General features: G+C 39.0%; 1 protein-coding gene and 1 pseudogene across 2 annotated transcripts in view; one reads left to right on the top strand and one right to left on the bottom strand.

Moving 5' to 3' along the window:
- SEPTIN7 (septin 7) overlaps positions 1 to 22,689 on the top strand; it is a 111,670-nt gene that overhangs the window by 28,207 nt on the left and 60,774 nt on the right. Inside the window, exons 1-2 of one of the 2 annotated variants that reach the window (XM_054496662.2) lie at positions 2,224 to 2,255; positions 3,545 to 3,647. In XM_054496662.2, coding sequence (XP_054352637.1) covers positions 3,638 to 3,647 — 10 coding nt within the window. In that variant the 5' untranslated portion in view covers positions 2,224 to 2,255; positions 3,545 to 3,637. Of the gene's footprint in view, positions 1 to 2,223; positions 2,256 to 3,544; positions 3,648 to 22,689 lie in introns of those variants that run through there. The other variant, XM_054496663.2, reaches the window with a different exon arrangement.
- On the bottom strand, positions 19,077 to 19,566 carry LOC129040776 (gem-associated protein 7-like; annotated as a pseudogene).

Here is a 22,689-nt window from a genome sequence, read left to right as displayed (position 1 = left end):
CTCCTGCCTCAGCCTCCCGAATGGCTGGGATTACAGGCACACACTGCCAAGCCCGGCTAATTTTTTGTATTGTTTAGTAGAGACGGGGTTTCACCGTGTTGCCCAGGCTGATCTCAAACTCCTGACCTCAGGCAATCCACCTGTCTCGGCTTTCTTTTTACTCTTAGAAATACCAAGTTCATCCCCACTTTAGGGCCCACCCCTTTGCCTGGAATGGTTTCCCGCTTTTCACAATTTAAAAATAATACTGTGTGCCAAAGACTGTTCTTGTTGCTGAGGATAAAGCAGTGAATAAGAGACAAGGGCACACCCTGAGGCATTTTTGTTATACCTGTTATCTGATGAGTTCCTTCAAGGTGCAGTCTAAAATACCATATTCTTTGCTACTGCTGCAACTTGCTCTCAGTAGCTTCCTTTTTTGATGTACAATTTATGTAATTAATTCAATCTCTGCATTGATGGAGTTTACATTGCGGGCAGGGTGGAGGTCACAGTAAACAAGTTGGGTAAAATGTATGTTGGATAGTGGCAAGAGCTAAGGAGAAGCATACAGCAGGCAGCAAAGTGCTAAGGTGAAGAGTGGGGTCGTAATTTTAAATAAAGTGATTAGGGCAGGCCTTTTTGAAGGTGACATTTGAGTAATAAAAATAATCTGTGGCTGGGCTCGGTGGCTTATGCCTGTAATCCCAGCACTTTGGGAGGCCAAGGCAGGTGGATCATGAGGTCAGGAGTTCAAGACCAGCCTGGCCAAGATGGTGAAACCCCATCTCTACTAAAAATATAAAAATTAGCCGGGTGTGGTGGCACATGCCTGTAATCCCAGCTACTTGGGAGGCTGAGGCAGGGAATTGCTTGAACCTCGGAGACAGGTTGCAGTGAGCCGAGATCGCGCCACTGCCTCCCAGCCTGGCCAACACAGTGAAATTCTCTCTCTCAAAAAAAAAAAAAAAAAAACTATTCCAAATAAAAAAAGCAACAAGTGCAAAAGCCATAAAGTGAAAGTATGCACTGTATGTTTGGGGAGTAGTTAGGGATTCATTGTTAGGGAAAGTGAAGTGAGCAAGAGGAGGAAGAGTAGCAGGAGATGAGGCCAGAAGTAAGAGTAGAGCCAGATCTTGCTAGGCTTTGTTGGCTAGTGGCTTTCATTGGTACACATTGGAACTACGTGAGAGCTTTAAAAAATACTGGTGGATGGGTCTCGTTTGCAGAGATTAATGTAATTGATCTGGAGGTGCAGCTGGGACATTAGGATTTTATAAAAGCTCCCCCAAGTGATTCTAAGATGCTGCCAAGGTAGAGAAACACTGTAGGCCATCATTGGGACTTTGGCTTTTACTTTTGAGGAAGTTCGGAAGTCATTGGATGATTTTGTCATGGAATAATTTTGTAATTAACTTTAAAACTGGGGTTTTGTTTATTACATTTAATTACCTTAACTATAAAACGGACTCCATTTGTTTGAAGTGGGTTGTGATATAACTCATAGATTTGTATCAGTATAAAAATGCACACTTTTCACAGTTTGGCCAAGGATTATCTATTTTATTTTCTATGCTTCATTAGTTGCCTTTCAGTTTTCACAGTTCACATTTGTCTCCTCTTTCCATCTGTTCCTGCTTATCATCTTTAGCTTCCTTCCTTTTCCTGTATCTAAATGTCTACATTTCTTTAAATTCTGGACTTCAGTTTAATTAATAGAACTTGAAATACAGCGTTGTATAAAAAGGTTTTAACCAAAACATTCGCATTTGTCTGATCTGAGCTGTCTTAATCCAGTGACTGACAAAGCAAAATTGCATGAAATTTACATTTTTTTCTTCTTGTAATTTAAAACTTGGTTCCTGTATACCTTCCTGGAACTTTATACTTTTGTATCTTTTCTACCATTTCTGTAAAACCTCAACTGCAGGGTGCAGTAATGGGCCTTATTTTCTATATTTCAGCAGGACAGTTGCTGAAAATGGGTTTAAACTCACTGGCATTATATCCCACACAAAAAATATTACTTTGACATGTTTAGAAAAAAGTCTGCCTTTAATTTCTTTGTAATTTACCTCTAATTTGTTGAGTTACATGTAAGTAACTTTTTTTTTCCCCTCTGTCTTTTGCTGTGTTTCAATGGATTTGCCTCTCCTGTTTGGACTGAATATGTCATTACAATTCTTGGAATTCTTTGTTTACTGTTCCTCTGTGGATTTCTTCTGTTGGAATCTGGAACACTGGAATGATGGAAATGTGTTCTTTACAAAGTAGCTGTGAGTATACTACATAATTTATACAGAGATTTTTTTCAGTCTCAGTTAACTTTAATTTACAGTTGGATGAAATATGAGCCAAGGAAACCTTAGATTTAATGCATATTTCTAACTCCACTCATAGCAGACTTTCAAATATTTGACATAAAAATATTAGATTCTGATTAGTCTCCTAATTATTATGTTTATAGTTAGCTTTTCATTTTAATGGACTTAGTTTTTAAAATTTGGCTTAAGAATTAGTTTTATGAAATGAACAAAAGAGCCAAAGATTATGGATGGAATATTTAGCCACATGACTAGTAAACATTGTAGACTTCTGTTCTTTGTTAAATCCAAATGTATTGAATTGATGTTTTGATCTCATGAGTGCTTTTTAAATGAGAATTTAAATGTGGCAGAAACTTTTAAGTGAATGTGTGCCTCTTTTTGCTATTTTTTAATGTTGAGATAAGACTACCTCCAAAGTAAAATTAACCAATGAGACTCTGCTTATTCAGATAGTCTTAACTATGGACAGCATTTCTCACCCATGGGTAAGTTAGAAGTCAGACTTATTTACTACACCAATTTGGAAGTAGATTTCTTTCAATTACTCATGAAACTATTGTTGAGGTAATCTAGGAATAAAAAACCAATAGAAAATGAAGTTATAATTTACTTTAAAACCTGGATAAACCTGAAGATAAAGGCAGTAGAATCATGTGAAACCCTGAAGTGACAAAATTGGACCTGGCATAACAGCTTGAATGATACTGTAGCTGGTTGACACTGATCACAAGAGCCTTCAAGAATTTATTTTTAAAAATTGCATTAAATTCAACATTTTGATTTCATTTCATGAATAAGAAGACAAATTTCAAGAATCTCATACCTGTGGTAATTAGTCAGTGTGATCAAAGGAGATAATTTAAAAGGATTCTTAATATGATATGAAGGGGATTTGAATTTTTTTATCGTGAAGAATCCTTTGTTATTTTGCTTTTTTAGTTGGTTGGTCAATCATCTTGTTACTAACTACTGTCAATTGAAATCTTTGCTCTGAGGCAGGTTTTCTAAATTTTTATTTCATTCTCTTAGATTTTTATAATTAACCATTATATTGTCAGTCAACTCATGCTCAAATAATTTTGTCCATTTAAGAATTGATAGTTTTATTGATAATGCCATGGAAGTAGTTTGATTTGCTGTGATTAATTTTCTAAAATAGGTTAATGAAGGGAATTTGAAATGCTGATTGAATAGTACTGTTAATACATGAATAACTTGGCCCTTTTTGCTTTTGTCAGCAACAGAAGAACCTTGAAGGCTATGTGGGATTTGCCAATCTCCCAAATCAAGTATACAGGAAATCGGTGAAGAGAGGTTTTGAATTCACGCTTATGGTAGTGGGTAAGATATGATTTCTTACTAAAATGGAACTTTGGTTTAAGTTTTAAACGTTAGTCAACTCTGAATAGATTTAAGAAAATACTAGCACAGATATCTACAGTGATCATATCTTTGTTATATTTTCTCTTATGTGCATACATTTTAAAATTTAACTCAGTGGCATAATGGAATTTTATGTCTTCTTGCCTCTTTTTTTTTTTTTTATTTATGAAGTATTTATTGATCATTCTTGGGTGTTTCTCGGAGAGGGGGATGTGGGAGGGTCATAGGATAATAGTGGAGAGAAGGTCAGGAGATAAACACATGAACAAAGGTCTCTGGTTTTCCTAGGCAGAGGACCCTGCGGCCTTCTGCAGTGTTTGTGCCCCTGGGTACTTGAGATTAGGGAGTGGTGGTGACTCTTAAAGAGCATGCTGCCTTCAAGCATCTGTTTAACAAAGCACATGTTGCACCGCCCTTAATCCATTTAACCCTGAGTTGACACAGCACATGTTTCAGAGAGCACGGGGCTGGGGGAAAGGCCATAGATCAACAGCATCCCAAGGCAGAAGAATTTCTCCTAGTCAGAACAAAATGGAGTCTTCTATGCCCACCTCTTTCTACACAGACACAGCAACAATCTGATCTCTCCTTCCTTTCCCCACACTTCCCCCCCTTCTTTTCAACAAAACCGCCATCGTCCTCATGGCCCGCTCCCGATGGTCGCTGTCTCTTCGGAGCTGTTGGGTACACCTCCCGGACAGGGCGGCCGGGCAGAGGCGCTCCTCACCTCCCAGACAGGGCGGCCGGGCAGAGGCGCTCCTCACTTCCGAGACGGGGCCGCCGGGCAGAGGCGCTCCTCACTTCCCAGACGGGGCGGCCGGGCAGAGGCGCTCCTCACCTCCCAGACGGGGCGGCCAGGCAGAGGCGCTCCTCACTTCCTCCCAGACGGGGTGGCAGCCAGGCAGAGGCGCTCCTCACCTCCCAGACAGGGCGGCCGGGCAGAGGCGCTCCTCACTTCCCAGAGGGGGCGGCCGGGCAGAGGCGCTCCTCACTTCCCAGACAGGACGGCCGGGCAGAGACGCTCCTCACTTCCTCCCAGATGGGGTGGTGGCCAGGCAGAGGCGCTCCTCACCTCCCAGACAGGGCGGCCGGGCAGAGGCGCTCCTCACTTCCCAGACTGGGCGGCCGGGCAGAGACGCTCCTCACCTCCCAGACGGGGTGGCCGGGCAGAGGCGCTCCTCACTTCCCAGACGGTGTGGCGGCTGGGCAGAGGCGCTCCTCACTTCCCAGATGGGGCAGCCAGGCAGAGGCGCTCCTCACTTCCTCCCAGACGGGGTGGCGGCCAGGCAGAGGCACTCCTCACTTCCCAGACGGGGTGGCCAGGCAGAGGCGCTCCTCACTTCCCAGACGGGGCGGCCGGGCAGAGGTGCTCCTCACTTCCTCCCAGACGGGGTGGCGGCCGGGCAGAGGCGCTCCTCACTTCCCAGATGGGGCAGCCGGGCAGAGGCGCTCCTCACTTCCTCCCAGACGGGGTGGCGGCCAGGCAGAGGCGCTCCTCACCTCCCAGACAGGGCGGCTGGGCAGAGGTGCTCCTCATCTCCCAGACGGGGCGGCCGGGCAGAGGTGCTCCTCACTTCCTCCCAGACGGGGTGGCAGCTGGGCAGAGGCACTCCTCACTTCCTCCCAGACGGGGCGGCCGGGCAGAGGCGCTCGTCACTTCCCAGACGGGGCGGCCGGGCAGAGGCGCTCCTCACCTCCCAGACGGGGCGGCCGGGCAGAGGCGCTCCTCACTTCCCAGACATTGGGCAACTGGGCAGAGGCGCTCCTCACTTCCCAGACGGGGCAGCCGGGCAGAAGCGCTCCTCACATCCCAGATGATGGGCGGCCGGGCAGAGACGTTCCTCACTTCCTATATGGGATGGCGGCCGGGCAGAGGCGCTCCTCACTTCCCGGATGGGGCGGTCGGGCAGAGGGGCTCCTCACATCCCAGACGATGGGCGGCCAGGCAGAGACGCTCCTCACTTCCTAGACGGGGTGGCGGCGGGGCAGAGGCTGTAATCTTAGCACTTTAAGAGGCCAAGGCAGGAGGCTGGTAGGTGGAGGTTGTAGCGAGCCGAGATCATGCCACTGCACTCCAGCCTGAGCACCATTGAGCACTGAGTGAGCGAGACTCCGTCTGCAATCCCAGCACCTCGGGAGGCCGAGGCAGGCAGATCACTCGAGGCCAGGAGCTCCACCAAAAACACAAAAACCATTCAGGCGTGGCAGCGCATGCCTGCAATCCCAGGCACTCGGCAGGCCGAGGCAGGAGAGTCACAGGAGCCCGAGGCAAGGGAGGTTGCAGCGAGCCGAGATCACGGCAGCACAGTCCAGCTTCGGCAACAGAGGGAGACCGAAAAAAGAAGGAGAGGAAGACCGAAGAAAGGGGGGAGGGGGAGGGGGAGGGCTTCTTGCCTCTTTTTTTAAGGTAGAAACTAAAAGTTGAGAAATGGTGGATGATAGTGTTGGAGTGGAACTCTACAGAAGTTATCTTCAATTCATAGTGCTACAAAAGAAAATAGCATCTGTTGGTTACTTATTACTCCAGGATAGTTTTGTTTTCTGGCTTATATGCTATAGTGGAGTATCATATAAGTATTTAACTTAATGTGCTCTGAATTTTGAAAAGAAAGGTAGGATAGAGGATCATAATAATGTAGTTGATTACCCTTGGAATTCATTAATTGAATGTAAGCACTGGAATGAGTAAAATATGACTCCCCTGGTTCTCTAATTCAGTCTCAGTTTTCTTTTGTGTTTTATTCCATGAACATATTACCCTGCCTATAGTCCATTTGAAAATACTGTTAAGGATAATTTTGACTGTAGGTTGGTAACATCATTATTATATATGAAGAAACACACTGTGTCTTTCCCATCTGTAAGATTAGTTATCTTCAGTGACAATATTATTCTTAAATGACTATATGGTATTTTCACCTCATATAGGCTGACTTTAGAACCTAAGTTACGAATATTGTATAGTGTAACTTGGTTGTATTTCTCTTATTTAAGAAGGTGAATTGAAGGTTAGTGGATTAGCTATCCTTAACAAAGAAAGTTGAGTTGATGCTGGACTTTTTAGGTAATATACATTTTTGTTAATTATATTTCAACATTTAGTATTTTTATTTTGGTGCTGAATTTAGGTTAATTGAACTAGCTGTGAAATACTCCTTTATTGGGAGGTAGAATATTTTATCTACTGACTGCAATATTTTACCTGTTGGTCAGTTTTTGGCTCTTTGGAAGTTGTATACATTGTCAGAGTTCACAGTTAAAACATGGTACAAAATTTGCAAATTTGATACTTTATACATTGATTACCTTGTCTATGTATCTCTTGTTGAGTAGAAGTATAGTATATTTAGCTTGCAAACTGCTGCTGTGGAGTAGAGGTGGGTCTAGATAGAGGGATAAAATAATGCAGAGCATACCTTTTCTTCGGCAGGTTGGTAACATCATTATATGAAGAAACACTGTGTCTTACCTTTACATATGTAATATTAATAATCTCAAGTGACAAACTGTAGACAAATACATTTTTTTCACTTACGGGAAAACCTCCTAGGTCCATTAGGAGAACTGTAACAATTAAAAAAATTTCGTTTGACCTTAGAATTTTTGTTTAAAGAATAACTTTTTAAACTATACTTAGTAGGATAACGTCTGGTGATCAAGGCCAGAGAGTTGATTTAAAATCTCTATGGCATTTTTCCAAATGAAAAAAATCAAATAGTCATCTGATTTTGATTTTTAGAGGAAATATTCAGTCTCTAGATGTATATTACTTATTAGCTTTTTAAATTAATCCCTTTGTGAAATGCAGCTTTTCTTTTTTCTCTTCCTAATGATAAGACTTCAACTGAGGCCAAAGAAAAATAGGTGTTAATATCCTTACTTTCTTTAATATCCTTACTCTGTTTTCCCACTGAGCCTTGAACATTGTTTAATTAACTACATTTGAATAGATACGTTGAGTGCAGGTATTAAATATTTTCATCGATATAGGTGTAGTGCCTAATACGTAGTCACTAAGTATCTAATCACTTAGTATCTAATATGTTGATTTATTTTTCAGATTTTAGGCTGACTCTAACAGCATCATTTCCAAATCATAGAAAGCTGAAACCAACCTTGCTTTAATATTCTTGACTTAAAAACTTTCAGCTATTCCTTATGAGCTAAATCCTCATTTTTGGGATCTAAACTCAGAATAAATTTGGCTCCCACATTACAACAGTTCATTTACAACTTACACATTGATATCAACTGAGAATCTGTAACAGATTTTTTTTTTATTAAACTCTTTGTACTTTGTTGGAAAATCTTTAATAGTCTTGCTTCATAAGCAATGTTTATTGAGTACTTGCTTGAGTGACTTATTTGTATCAAAGAAGCATGCTGTGTATTCCCATATTTTCTGTCTTAAAGGAGCTTCTGATTTATATGACAAGATAAACCACATAGAAGTGTGAGTCAGTAGAATCATACAAAAGTTAAGAGCCATAGAAGTTTAAGGGTATAGGAGAGTTTGCCTCAGTTGGAGATTATTATTGCCTTCTTTTGAAAAGGGAGGCATTAGGACAAATTTTTGAAGGATAGAATTGGGGCCAAGATTGAAGGAGCAGTCCTGTTGGGGGAAATAATAGCCATCATTTACATAACTTTTTTATGTGCCAGGCAATGTTTTCAGTACTTTATGGGCATTATCTACTAACTCACGATTCTTACAACAGCCCTATGAAGTAGGTATTGTTATCCCATTTTGGAGCTGAAGAAACTGAGGCATAGAGAGATTAGGTTACTTGCCTATGGTTACATTGCTAGGAGATGGCAGAACCAAACCCAGTCTACTGCTCAGTTAGTCTGGGATGTTCTTAACCACCATGCAGAGGCTAATCTGGGGATACTGGGTATAGTGCAGTGTTTATAAGAGTACATCCAGTATGCCTTGAACTTAGATGAATTCGGTGAAAGAGAGAATGAATGAGAATGAGAACTAGAGAACTTAAATAGTACAAGTAATTTTTCCTGTTATTCCACTGGAATGAGCATCTGGCCTAGAGTGGGTGTGAAGTGGGAGAGGTGCATTTGCTATTCTCCTAGTCGTTATCAGCTTCCACATAGTTTGATAGTGTGAACTCTTCACTTTGCTGAATGTTATAGTCTAGGGACAACAGGGCACCTAAATACAAATTGGTCACTTTTTATGTGTTCAAAGAAACAGTTACCTATTTTAGTGGAGGAGGAAGATAGGTTGTTAGCTTGTATGTAATTGTGCTTTATGGATGATATAAGGAATTTTTCAAGATTTTTTTTCACAGCACACTGACTTTAGGATCTGACCCCTAAGATGTAACTTTACAATTAGAAATAAAGCTGGAAAGGTAGACTAGCCAGGATTTTGGAGACCTTGATTGGCAATTTGATGGGGAGATTAGAATTCTTGATTTTGAATCTTAAAAAATTTAGGCATATCAAATAATGAAGACATGTAGATCTCTATTCAGTGAGGTTGTCTAACCTGTTTGGCTTGGAACTTAACTATCATTAGTATGCTCCCTAATTAGACTTAACTGTGATAGAGAATACATTTTTAATTGTAATATCCTGTTTTTACTAGAATTCTTCAAGGAGGCAGAACTCAGAAGACTGTAGTTTGCTTTATTTAACTTGAAATAGTTTTTAAAACAGGTGGTATTAAACCTATTATTCTGAATCCTAGGAAGATAGAATCCAAAATTCAGTCATTTCTGTAATCTTGAACTTTGCAACATTTTTGTATAACAGAACTTCAAAAATTTAATGATATGTCAGTAATGTATTTGACCTATGCCACATGTCTTTAGTGGCAGATTGGCATTTCTATTTTTTTTCCAGTGGGAGAGAGCTTAGAACATGTTGGTTTTGCCATTTTTTGGGATTCAGAGTTTATCCTAATTTTTTTTTGGTATATGCCTTATCAGAGAAAGTTTAGGAGTTAGTTAGTGATAGGATATACGATGACTATCCTAGTTGTCATTTTCCTCCACTGCCTGTTGATGTTTGAATTGATAAACATCTATATCAGTTTATCAGGTTATTTGAAAAAATTAAAAGATAATATTGGCTCAAAATTTTGTATCTAGGCTATTGAGCATTTTGTGGTATTTTTAAGATATGTTAGTTAGCTCCTTGAAATGCTTTGAGTTATGATTTTAAGATTTTTCCTTGAGCTCTGTATTTTTATTTTGCTTTTATTAATAGAAGTAACTTAACCGATAATGACTTCACAACATTGGGGATATACTAAAAACCATTGAATTACACACTTTAAAATTGTGAATTTTATCTTAGAAAAAGTAATTCAAAGAGAAAGTTTAGAAGAAAAAAAATCACATAATTCCACATGTCCACTATTTTAATTTTGTACATTCCTTCTAGCTGTTAAATCTGAATATTCTTTAAAGCACTTAAAAAATAAAGTTAATATATTTCATTGCAGAAATTGGGAAATGCAGAAAAGCAAAACAAAAATATTGTCATCTGTCACCTATTGATAATAACTCTTAAGTATAGGAACATTTAGTATTCTTATGTGTATCTATAATGTTCTATGATTGCCTTTTAAATGTGTAGTTAAATTGTGATTATCTTGTGATATCTTACGTTCTTTCATAACCTATCTGTTGGTCAAATTGTAGACTTTAATGGCCTGTATAGGTTGGATATATCATTCTTGGTCATATTGTCAGGATAGTTAAAATTGTTAGCTAGTATTAATACTATAATAACATGGTTATAGTTACACCTTTGCTTCAATTTTTATTTATTTTCTTAGAATAATAAAGCTTTGGAAGTTTGAATTGCTGTGTTAAGATTGATGCATTGTTTTAAGGGTTTTGATACATAATACCAAATTGCTCTAAAACAAGTTGTGTATCATTTTGCACGCTCATCAAGTGTTGACAGCACCGTTTTTCCTGAATACTGCCAACATTGGATAGTAATCTGATTCCTAAAACGTGGTATCTTATTTTCATCTGTATTTTATTGTTGCTAGTTATTTTATTTATTTATTTTTTGAGACAGAGTCTTGCTCTGTTGTCCAGGCTGGCGTGCAGTGGTGCAATCTTGGTCCACTGCAACCTCCGCCTCCCAGGTTCAGGCAATTCTGCTTCAGCCTTCCTGGGACTACAGGTGTGCACCACCACCCCCAGCTAATTTTGTATTTTTAGTAGAGATGGGGTTTCACCATGTTGGCCAGGCTGGTCTTGAACACCTGTATTGACCTCAGGTGATCCACTTGCCTTGGCCTCCCAAAGTACTGGGATTACAGGTGTGAGCCACCATACCTGGCCATTGCAAGTTATTTTTTATTTATCTTTGATATTCTTTTATAAATGGTGTGTTCCAGCTTATTTTTAAAAACTTTTTTTTCTTAAGTTTAGGTAGGTAGGTACTCTGAGGGCGTTATTATTATTTTGTTGTTGGTAGGCATTGACATTTTTTTCCAGAATTTTTTGTGTGTTGTGTTTTCTATTAGCTTGATTTTTATATTATCCAAACTTCCTTCCTTCCTTCCTTCGTTCCCGCCTTCCTTCCGGCCGTCCTTCCTTCCTTCCATCCTCCCTCCCTCCCTCCCTCCCTACAGGGTCTCGCTTTGTCACCCAGGCTGGAGTGCAGTGTCACAGTCTTGGCTCACTGCAGTCTCTGCCTCCTGGGTTCAAGTCATCCTCTCCCGTCAGCCTCCCAAGTAGCTGGGACTACAGTTGTGTGCCACTGTGCCCAGCTAATTTTTTGTTTTTGTGTTTTTTTTGTAGAGGTGATGTTTTGCCATGTTGCCCGTGGCTGATCTTGAACTCCTGGGCTCAAGCGATCCTTCCGCCTTGGCCTCCCAAAGTGCTAGGATTACAGGTGTGAGCCGTTATGCCCGACCTCAGTCTTTTTCTTTATGGTTTACTTAATGTCTTCTTGCTTGATTCAGGGTTATTAGAAGTTTTACTACATATTAAATATAAAGACTAAATGACTAATTAAAGACTAATTTTTTATTTTGAAATCTTAAATCCATATGGTTTTTTTGATCTAAGTTGTGAGGCAGGAATCTGATGTTTATTTTTTAAATGGTTAAGTAGCCCTACCAAAACCGTTTGTTACAAGCTTAATTTTTAAAAGTGTATATGCTTGGTTTGTTCTCTTTCTTACCCTTTGGTTTAGTTCATTGGTCTTCCTATATAGGTACTACATTCTTGGAGTTATAAATTTACAGCAATTATATTGTGTTTATTTATGTAGGAAGATTACCAGAGTTTATGTTAATTTAGGGAGATAGGCAAACAGTCAAATGATTACAAACTGTGCTATTTTCTGGAAAGAAATAAACATGGTGAGACTTATTTGGAGTCATCAAGGAGGACCTGCCTTTTTGAAAAGGATATTTTTTCATGCTAATTCCTGAATTACATGACAGGAAATACTAAAAAGAGAAAAAAAGGAAAATACTTAGCAGCAAGAGATAATAATCATTAATATATGCTATGTTTATCTTCCATATTTTACTTTGACAACTGCATAATGTTTCCAGCTGTGGCTATCTGATATTTTACCATCGCTTTATCATTTGACATTTGAATGATTTGTTTTGTTTAATCTCATAATAATGCTGCATTAAAAATTTTACAGAATGGAAATTTTGGTCAACATTTTAACGATAATGCTTAATGGCTATGTGTGTATTCTAATCTGAGATGAAATATGCTATAATTTTTGTAATTTATGTTATGTTATGTTATGTTATTTTTGAGACAGAGTCTCACTCTGTCAACCAGGCTGGAGTACAGTGCACTATCGTGGCTCACTGCAACCTCTGCCTCCCAGGTTCAAGCAATTCTCTGCCTCAGCCTCCCCAGTAGCTGGGATTATAGGCACCTGCCACCACGCTCAGCTAATTTTTGTATTTTTAGTAGAGATGGGGTTTCACCATCTTGGCCAGGCTGGTCTTGAACTCCTGACCTTGTGATCCACTCGCTTCGGCCTCCCAAAGTGCTGGGATTACAGGCGTGAGCCACTGCGCCTGACCTGTAATTTATTTTTTTACTGATGGACACTAGGTTTGTTTTTACCCCTACCCTTGTTACAAATAGCATGGCAATGAAGATCTTTAAACACAGAGTTTTGTTATATGTATGTTGGCAGACAGAGGACAGTATCATTATTATTTATTTGTTAATAATTCCTGAAGTAGGATTATTAGATCAAAGTATTTGAACATTTTGTGGCTCTTGGCACATACTGGCAAATTGTTCCTTTCTTTTCTTTCCGTTTTCCTTTTTCTTTTTTCACCTTCCCCTTTCCCCCTTTCCCCTTTCTCCTTCCCCCTTCCCCCTCCGCCCTCCACCCCTCCCCCCTCTCCTTCCCCCTTCCCCCTCCCCCCCTTCCCCCTCCCCCCCTTTCCCCTCCCCCTTCCCCCTCCCCCCCTTTCCCCTCCCCCTTCCCCCTCCCCCCCCTTTCCCCTCCCCTTCCCCTTCCCTTTTCTTCTTTTCTTTTTGAAACAAGGTCTTGTTCTGGTGCCCAAGCTGGAGCCCAGTGGTGTAATCAGAGCTCCCTGCAGCCTTGAGCCCCTGGGCTCAAGTGATCGTCCCATCTCAGCCTCCCAAGTACCTGGGACTACAGGCACACACCACTATGCCCAGCTAATTAAAAAAAAAAAAACAAAATTTGTTTTGTAGAGATGGGGTGTCACTGTGTTGCCCAGGCTAACCTTGAACTCCTGGCCTAAAGCAGTCCTCTCTCCTTGGCTTCCTAGAGTGCTGGGATTACAGGTGTGAGTCATCATGCCTGGCCAGCAAAATTGTTTTTTAAAAGTTTATGCTACTAAAGATTATATATTAAGAAAAAAGGAAAATTTTTTTTTTCTGAATTTGAAGAGATTTATGGTATATTTGAAGGTTAGGCTATTCATTCCATGGATGTTATGACTGTTTTAGGTGCTTGAGAGGGATTTTAAAGGTACATGAATACACTATAATAGTAGAGGAGGAAAATAGTATACACGTAACTATACCATGAATCGTAATGTGTTAAGTGGCATAAGAAATGTGTAAACCAAATGTTACGTAAGTTTAGAGAAAGGAGACTTTACAGCTAAAAAGCATGCCATTATCTTAATCATTTACTAATTCATGAGAAAAAATGGTACTTTTTTTCAGTAATTCGTATATTCATGTTTTGTTTGCTTAATTCTTAATCTGAATTAATGGCTTAAATCCAGTGTTTTAATCATGGAACAGTGTAATTAGGAAAAATACTTGTAAAATCAGTCTTACAGATTGCAGTCTATTAGCCAGGTATGGTGGTGTGCACCTGTAATCCTAGCTACTCAGGAGGCTGAGGCAGGAGAACCCGGGAGGCAGGGGTTGCAGTGAGCCAAGATCGCACCACTACACTTCATCCTGGGTGACAGAGTGAGTGAGATTCTGTCTCAAACGTAAAAAAAAAAAAAAAGGTGGTTCTGTAACAAGAGCACTATCTGGATTGACATATGTAGAAATGTAATCTTGATAATATCCCAGTTTCATTTAGCAGTCTTTTAAAAAGTCATCTATGTGATTTTAAAAACAGATATTAGCAAGTCATTGAATTATGATTCTTAATCTGTTTTTGCTTCTCATACATACACTATCCTAATATGGTCTTTGAAAATGATACAAGAAACTCCAGTGTCGAAAAACGCAGCTATCCTTTCTTTTGACAGACCGAGAGGCCTAAGATAAACTTCATAGTATATAGGCTGAATTAGTTAAGGATGGTCGTGTTTGTCAGACCTAGAGAAACTGTTCTCTTGGTGTTGAATACACTCAAGATTGATTGGATAGGTGGACTGAAGTAAAAATGATATTACATTTGTTAATTAGCTAGATGTTGGGACAGAAATGTGAAGGCCGCATAGTCTGTCAGTATTTTAAAAGAACTCAGTACTGAACGGAAGGCAAGGACATGAAGGGAGCACAAGTTAGTGCAACTTCTTTACAGATGGAAATGTAATTCTCACATAAGAGACTCATTTAGTATGTAGTCTGTCAGTATTTTAAAAGAACTCAGTACTGAACGGAAGGCAAGGACATGAAGGGAGCACAAGTTAGTGCAACTTCTTTACAGATGGAAATGTAATTCTCACATAAGAGACTCATTTAGTATGTAGTTTTCATCTTGGCAAGGAAGACTGCTCTTTCTTTCTCCATAATGGGTAATTTCTAAATCTTCCCTAGTCTAGGTCATGGAGGCCAAATACTATTGTGGGTCAAGTGGGTCCATCCTTTTCTTAGGTGACTGTATCACATATGTCTGAAATGTAATTTTAAATATGAGATAATATCACCTCCTGCCTAGCTATGACTGCAGTCTAGCACCAAAGGAGGTCAGAATTTCCCCCTTTATATTTAGTCCATCTTTCTATTGAAAGCATTTGTAGATTGAGTGGTTTTTGTATTATGAATCAGATTTATTCTCTCCCAAGGCAGGAAGTTTTCAAGTATTACATTTTTTAATACACAGCAGGTGGATTTTGTCTGAAAGATAGTTTTATGCCAGGATATCGTACTTGTTTCACTATTGAACTACAGAACCTTAGAATTATTTTAAAGATTGGGAAGGTATAACCTGTCTCCCATGAAAGACCTTTGTAGTGGTAAATTTGCCAACCTTGTTAATTTTACTCAAACTTTGTTTTTGAAAACAAACAAACAAACCCCTCATTTTAAGTAATAATTTTCATGTATTTATGTCCAGGTCTTGGGGTTTTTTTGGTCTGTTTTACTATATAGGAGTACATAGCCATTTAAAGCAGTGGCTAAGATACTGAAGTCTGTGGATCAAATTTTTAGCAGGGAAGGGGGATGCTGAATGGGTTCACTGACTTGCCAAACTTTCTGAAATATAAATGTCTTTATATTCTGGAGACAGATTGCATATTTAGAATCTCAAAAAGGTCATCTACCTAAAATATTGAAAATTATAGGTACATAGTATTTTATATAATTAGAAGTGTACGTCATTATTTACTGCACGATTACTGTGCTGAAAATAATGTGTTAATTTTAAATTTTGAAACAATTCTAAACAAAAGTTACAAGTACAGTACATAACTTTTTTCCTAGGATATTTGAGATGGATGCTTCTCTTTTGTCCCCCTAAATACTTTAGTATATTTCTCTTCCTCAAGGATATTCTCCTATATAGCCATAATACACCATCAAAATCAGAAAGTAACAAGTGTATGTTATACACACACAGACACACACACATATGTGTGTGTGTGTATGTATTGAAAAATACAAGTGCACACTTAAATCTCCAATTTCATTCCATCACTGTAGAGGTCCTAATTTTCATCTCTCCCGTATTTGTATTGTCCTCTGATGGTGAAATACCATTATCCTCCATATGTGTACTTATTTGATCAATCCCCCTGTAATTAATCCATCACCTCCTTCAGGTTCTTCCCTTTCTTTGAAAAATACTAGGGAAGAACCGGAGGGAGGTAATGGATTAGTTAATTGCAGGGGGATTAGTGTAATTAAGAGGGAGGCAGTGGCCCTGCTTACCTCTCTTGTGCTGTGATATCTTATGCAAGGCCATTCTTCACATGTAGATGCCCCCCTCATCCTATTTAACTCAGACATCTCATGCTAGTCCATTCGTATGCTCTATTAGAAACTTTTTCTCGTTCTGTAGGCTCTAATACCCTAATACCCTGTTCTGGGCCACTGTGGATTTCTCTCCAGCATGGACACCTACCTCTCTCAGTCTCACGTAATGACTTTTGGACTGAATTTTTAGGAAGAAATATGGAAAAGATAAAGCTGAAATAATTTTGAAGTGTTTAAAAGCCAGTATTTAACGTATTATAGAATTAATTGGTATGTGAATAGAATAGTTTTTTCGATGCCTAAAAATGTAGAAAAATTAGTAAAATTGTAATTTTGGACTGCCATAGAAAAAAGTAGTGGAGATAAAAAGCTCTGGAAAAATTTATCTTGGAAATTAAAATTATCTGCATATGTGTACGAGTGTTGCAGAGTTATAATATTTACATATATTTTGATAAACAAAGTAGGATGTCTCCCAAATTTACTAACAGTTGAAACAAATAGGTTGATATTTAGAAGGAAGAAAGTTTTAGACTTTGGGGCTTCTGTTTCTTGTACTGCCCAGAACTCTAAGTAAGCAGATGATAAATACAAGGTAATTATGCATATCAAAGAATCAAATGTGAAGATTTGTAGTTCATTCTTAACTCAAGTTTTTAATGATAGAAGGCTATAAATTGTTTATTATGTTACAGATGGAAATAATTACAACAATAACATAACGGATGAGCTCTTCCATAGCATGGTTGTCCTGGTTCAGAGGGTAAATTTTAATTGAATGATTAGTAATTAAGTTTATGTACATCAGCAGTGTAAGTGCTAAGAATTACTGATCAAGCAGATGACATGAAAATGAAAATGATTACTTCTACCCTCAAAGGAATTTCCAGGGAAATGCACACTACTAATTACATTTAATTGAATAAATGGTATAGTAATGTACATTTAAAGTGTCATGTAGTCAGGAGTTTTTATTTGGATTTATGTGGTAACTTTATTAGTCTGATAGGATCGATTAGAATCTTGAAACTAGTAACTTACTATTGTGTTTAAATTTGGAATTTACAATTTATTTTGGCAATTTTGTAAAATTTTATTCATGTTTTTGACTTATGTTTTTGTCACACCATGAAAATAAGCCTTCTGTATTTAAACTGACTTTATATCTACTGTGTAATAGTGCAGCAGCTGTTACACTGAAAAGAATATCATACTTAGTCCAGTTTAAAACTTCAATTTCTGTCACAGACAAGCTGTATGACCCTGGACAGATCACTTTGAATCTCACTTTCCTTTTCACAACAAATATTTACCTAGTTTTTTTGAGACGGAGTCTCACTCTGTTGCCCAGGCTAGAGTGCAATGGCATGATCTTGGCTCACTGCAACCTCCGTTCCCCTGGGTTCAAGCAATCTTCTCCTGCCTCAGCCTCCCGAGTAGCTGGGACTACAGGCGTGCACCACCACACCAGACTAATTTTTGTATTTTTAGTAAAGACAGGATTTCACCATGTTGGCCAGGCTGATTTCCAACTCCTGACTACAAGTGATCACCCACCTTAGCTGGGATTAAAGGTGTGAGCCATTGCTCCAAACCTTACCTTGTCTTTTCTAATCCAAGCATTGTGTTGTGATTACAAAAAGTAAATGAAGGCCAGGCTCATTCATGTGTGTAATCCCAGCACGTTGGAAGGCCCAGGCAGGAGGATTGCTTGAGCCTAGGAGTTCGAGACGAGCCTGGGCAACAGAGTGAGACCCCATTTCTAAAAAAAATATAAAAAAAGAGCTGTGGTAGGGTTCCTTAAGAACCTGTGGGTGTAGGATGGTCGTAGAGTGGAGATACTTACACAGGAATGCTGTGTACTGTGAGTGACTACCCCTGCCTCACAGAGGGCTTGAGATAATTGTGTATATGAATGTACTGCATATATATATTATATATGTAAAATATCTAGTACATCTATAAATTGTATACATGTTAATTTTAAACATATTTTTATTCGTGCATTTTCATGACTTAATTTTAAGATCCAAAACGAGGAATGAAGAAAAGGGAAAGCAGGGATGGTAGACAATGATATGCAATTAATAAGCTAAATATTTGATTAATCCTTACTTTGGACTTCTGTTTTGGTTGAACTCTTGATTATAAACATTCGGGGCAAATGTGTGCTCTTTGTAATTCAGTATAGATTGCTGGGCAAAGCTCTTTTCTGGTGAGAGTCAGATTTAAAAGGTGGTTGAGAATTTATTCTTTTCCTTTTTAAAACATGGTTTAGCTGAGTAGCTTAGATTCTTAAAAACACAATATGACTTTTTACCTGTCTGTTCTGTGCAGGTAAATATCGTGCTCAGTTTTTTTGTGTGACATGACTATTTAGTCTGAAGAGTGCACTTGCTTTATAGTTGCTGAATATTAATGCTACCCCTAGCAAACCTTTCAAGTATCTTGTTTTCCCTTGACTGTGTCAGGTATTTAATGTTAGTGATAGAAAGACTCTTAGGAATTGATTTTTTTAAAAGTTAATAAACTTTAAAAAAAGTTTTACTTGGAGATTTTGAACCTGATTTTATATATGTGGATGTTTGCCTTTGTTGTTGAATCAACTTGAATTATATATTTGTTTGAAATGTGGTTGGATATTTAGATAACTCCTGTTTTTTTTTGATGTAACAGATATTGATATATGGCTTGAAATTTTCTTCCTATAAAAACTAGGACTTGTTACAAAATGTTTTTTGATTAGAAAAGTAATATGAAGGAAGTATATGGCATTTTAAGAGAGAGGACATTTAAAGGAGATTTCTGAGCAGCTGCAGACCTCGCCAAGACCATGCAGATTCCACTGACTATTCCCATGCCTGTGCTCCAGCTGCTCAGGCTTGAAGGTATGTGAAATAATGTCACTACATTAGAGCAGCATCTCTGCCACACTTATGGGAGTCTGCAGCTGTGACATATAGAAGTTGGCCGTGTCCAGATTGGTGGCTCCGAAGTGGGCAGCCTTGTGCACACAGTCGTGCAGTGTGAAGCTCACCTGTCGACGCACCGTAGCCAGCATGCTGCAGAGGTACACTCCCGAAGGGCAGCTCGAGCCCACTGCTCCTGGGATTCCTGCGATTCTTGAACTATGGGACCACTCTTGGATTTCAGGAACCTCTGGCTTCAAGGGCCCCAGCATCCATCGGGGCAGTGCCATGGCTGAAGCCATCAGGGCCCCAGGGTAACTGGAGCACAGGCACAGGAATAGTCAGTGGAGTCTGCATTGTCTTGGTGAGGTCCACAGCTGCTCGGAAATCTCTTTTAAATGTCAAATTTGGTATTTGCTAATTTGGTATTAGGGGTTTTACATTTTATTTTACATGCCTTTGATTATTTATTTGAAATTTTAAAAAAAGTACTGTTCTTTATTTGGAAATTTTGTACTTGCAACTTTTTTAATGTCAGAAGTCTTCTTTTTGAAACTTTTTTTGCCTAGCTTTTTATTAAGTATAGTCACACCACTAATGACAATTTCATTGTTATATTTCTTGTGAATGTTGTAACTTAAAAATAAATGAGTATAGTACCCTTATTTTTAAAGAAATATCATTGAGATATAATTTACATAATCATGGTATGATTCAAATACTTCATCCCTGGTCCTTAGGGGGTACGTTTTGGTATATGAGATTTATAAAAAGTAAGAACTTAATCTATAGGTTATCTAATTCAGACAGTTAAAAACTACCCACTTCTGCTTTGAAAGCTACTTCTTAGAACCACTGTATAGAACATGCTACCTGATCAAGAATAAATCAACACCTTGCTTCCTGTCTTTTATCCATTAGATATCCAGGTAAAATAATATCTGTTTTCCTGATATTTCTCCTTTACTTACACTCTAGCATGCCCTGTGGCCAGCTGTAAGTTGCCCTCTACTTTTGTAGAGCCCTTTGCTGTGTTTCTGCAAAATCTACTTTTTCTGATTCGTGTAACTCAAAGCTAGCTCTATTTTCTTCCAAATTAAAACTCTTACTTTCTTAATTAATGCTGGCCCAAAATATAAATTAGAGGGAAAGTCTTATTCCAGGATCTGAAAGACTAATAGTATTCACAAGAATACTTGATTTTTTTTTTTGAGATGGAGTCTCACTCTGTCGCCCAGGCTGGAGTGCAGTGGCGTGATCTCGGCTCACTGCAAGCTCCGCCTCCCGGGTTCACGCCATTCTCCTGCCTCAGCCTCCCGAGTAGCTGGGACCACAGGCGCCCGCCACCACGCCCAGCTAATTTTTTGGTTTTTTTTAGTAGAGACGGGGTTTCAGCATGTTAGCCAGGATGGTCTTGATCTCCTGACTTCGTGATCCACCCATTTTTAAGGAGGAATGTGTATTGAATGATCAATTAGAATTTCAGGTAATGGGAAGAATTTAGAGGAACATTGAGGGACAGCTCATAGACAGTATTTAAACCGTCAATTTCAACTCTTTTCAGTTTAGCAAAAGAACTTACAGAAACTTGGTATATATCTTATGAAACTTTGCAGACCCTAACCTAGGTCAGGCAGTATCTTTTACTACAAAATTGGGATAATCATTTTCTAAATAATCATGAAGAAAATGTTCTGAGTAGGCAGTAAGGATTTCTCTGGTAGTAACATGATGATTTAAAAATGTAATTGTCCACTTGAACTGGGTTGTGTAAAGAATGCTTCCATTTCTGAGTATAGCAAGAAAGATCATAACATACCTCTTAGCGCCTCCCAGCCTCAGACATGTAGCAAGTGAAAGCTGTTTGAATTGGCAAATGAGGTAATTATTGAGTAGCTGGTTGGAATGTTTGCTACTAGCTACCCAGCAGAATTGTTAGTTCTTAGTACTGGTGCAATTACAGTAATTAGAATAAGTAAACTTCTTTTAAGATAATTGCGGGGCCAGGTTATATAGAGCTTGTTTAGCTTGCCTTTTAGTATTAGCATGTACATCAGTGTGTATGTTAAAGGATATCCTAATAGATTTTGTGGAGATGAAATTGTCTTATAGCAAATTCCAGATCAACATATGTATAGAATGTATCTAATGTAGTCTAGACCAGTGGCTCCCAGTTTTTTTGGCACCAGGGACTGGTTTCGTGGAAGACAGTTTTTCTGCCAGGGTGTGTGTGGGTGTGTGTGTGTGGGAGGGGGCAGGATGGTTTCGGGATGAAACTGATCATGAGGCATTACATTCTTATAAGGAGAACGCAACCTAGATCCCTCACGTGTGCAGCGCGCAATAGGGCTTGCATTCCTTTGAGAATCTGATGCTGCCGCTGGTCTGACAGGAGGCGGAGCTCTGGCAGTAGTGCTCACCACCACTCACCTCCTGCTGTGTGGCCTGGTTCCTAACAGGCCACGGACTGTGGGTTGGGGATGCCTGGTCTAGATTGTTCTTCACAGATTAAATCTTCACCAGATTAAGTTTATTAAAAGGTAAAACAAAGAATAGCGCCCTCCCTTGGCAAAACATCTTGGTGTGGTATCTTTTCTTCATTTTACAGCGAGATGTAAAGAAAAAATAAACCTCTACTTTTAAATTTCCCATCCAGTACTTAATTTCTCACCATTTGGCTTCTCTCCTTAACACAAAACTACTTTTATTAAAGGTCAGTAAAAGGCCTTCTGGTTGTCTTTTTCTTTAACTTATTTGGCATTACTGACCATTTTTTCCTTGAAACTCTTCCTCACTTTTTGTGATATTGCCTCCTGGTTTACCTGGTTGTGTTGAAGCCTGCTTTATTAGGATCCTTTCCTGTGGGGCCATCTTTAAATGTTAATGTAATCTGGCATATTGCCCTATGTCATCCTTTATTTACTAGAATTTCTTAATTTTCTTTTTATGGACAGGACAACATGAACATAAGAATTTCTTAATTTCATCTACCTTTCAAGTCATTTTGGAAGCTTCTTCAAAGTATTCCTGGAAACACTTGCCTAGATATTCTGGGCTTTGGGTCTAGGATGGAATATGATCATCTATTTTGAAATACCTCCTTAGATGACACTAATATGTATTTTGGTTAAGAGCTATAGTTTGTTGCTGTCTCACCTCTTAATAGGTTTCATTTGAGGTGCTTTTTAAAATGTCAAGCCCTGTGCATTTAATTAATAAGGTAAGTATCTTGATCAAGGTCATATACTTGTAGATGATTGAACTACGATTTGAATTTGAACAAAATTGATTTCAAAACCCAGGAGAAAAATGAAGGAAGGAGTTAGAGGAACAAGGTAGAAAAGCTCCACAGTGTGATCACCAGCTCCTCTCAGGCTTTCCTCTTGCCTCAACTCTAACATGGTAAAACATTCTGAAAGGACTTAAAGATTCTGTTTCTAAAAATCCTTTGCTTTCTTTTCTATACAATTGCTATAAAAT

Source organism: Pongo pygmaeus, chromosome 6, assembly GCF_028885625.2.
Source record: "Pongo pygmaeus isolate AG05252 chromosome 6, NHGRI_mPonPyg2-v2.0_pri, whole genome shotgun sequence".
NCBI classification, from domain to species: domain Eukaryota; kingdom Metazoa; phylum Chordata; class Mammalia; order Primates; family Hominidae; genus Pongo; species Pongo pygmaeus.
Note: the sequence above shows the minus strand (reverse complement) of the source record. Positions and strands in the feature narration are given on the sequence as shown.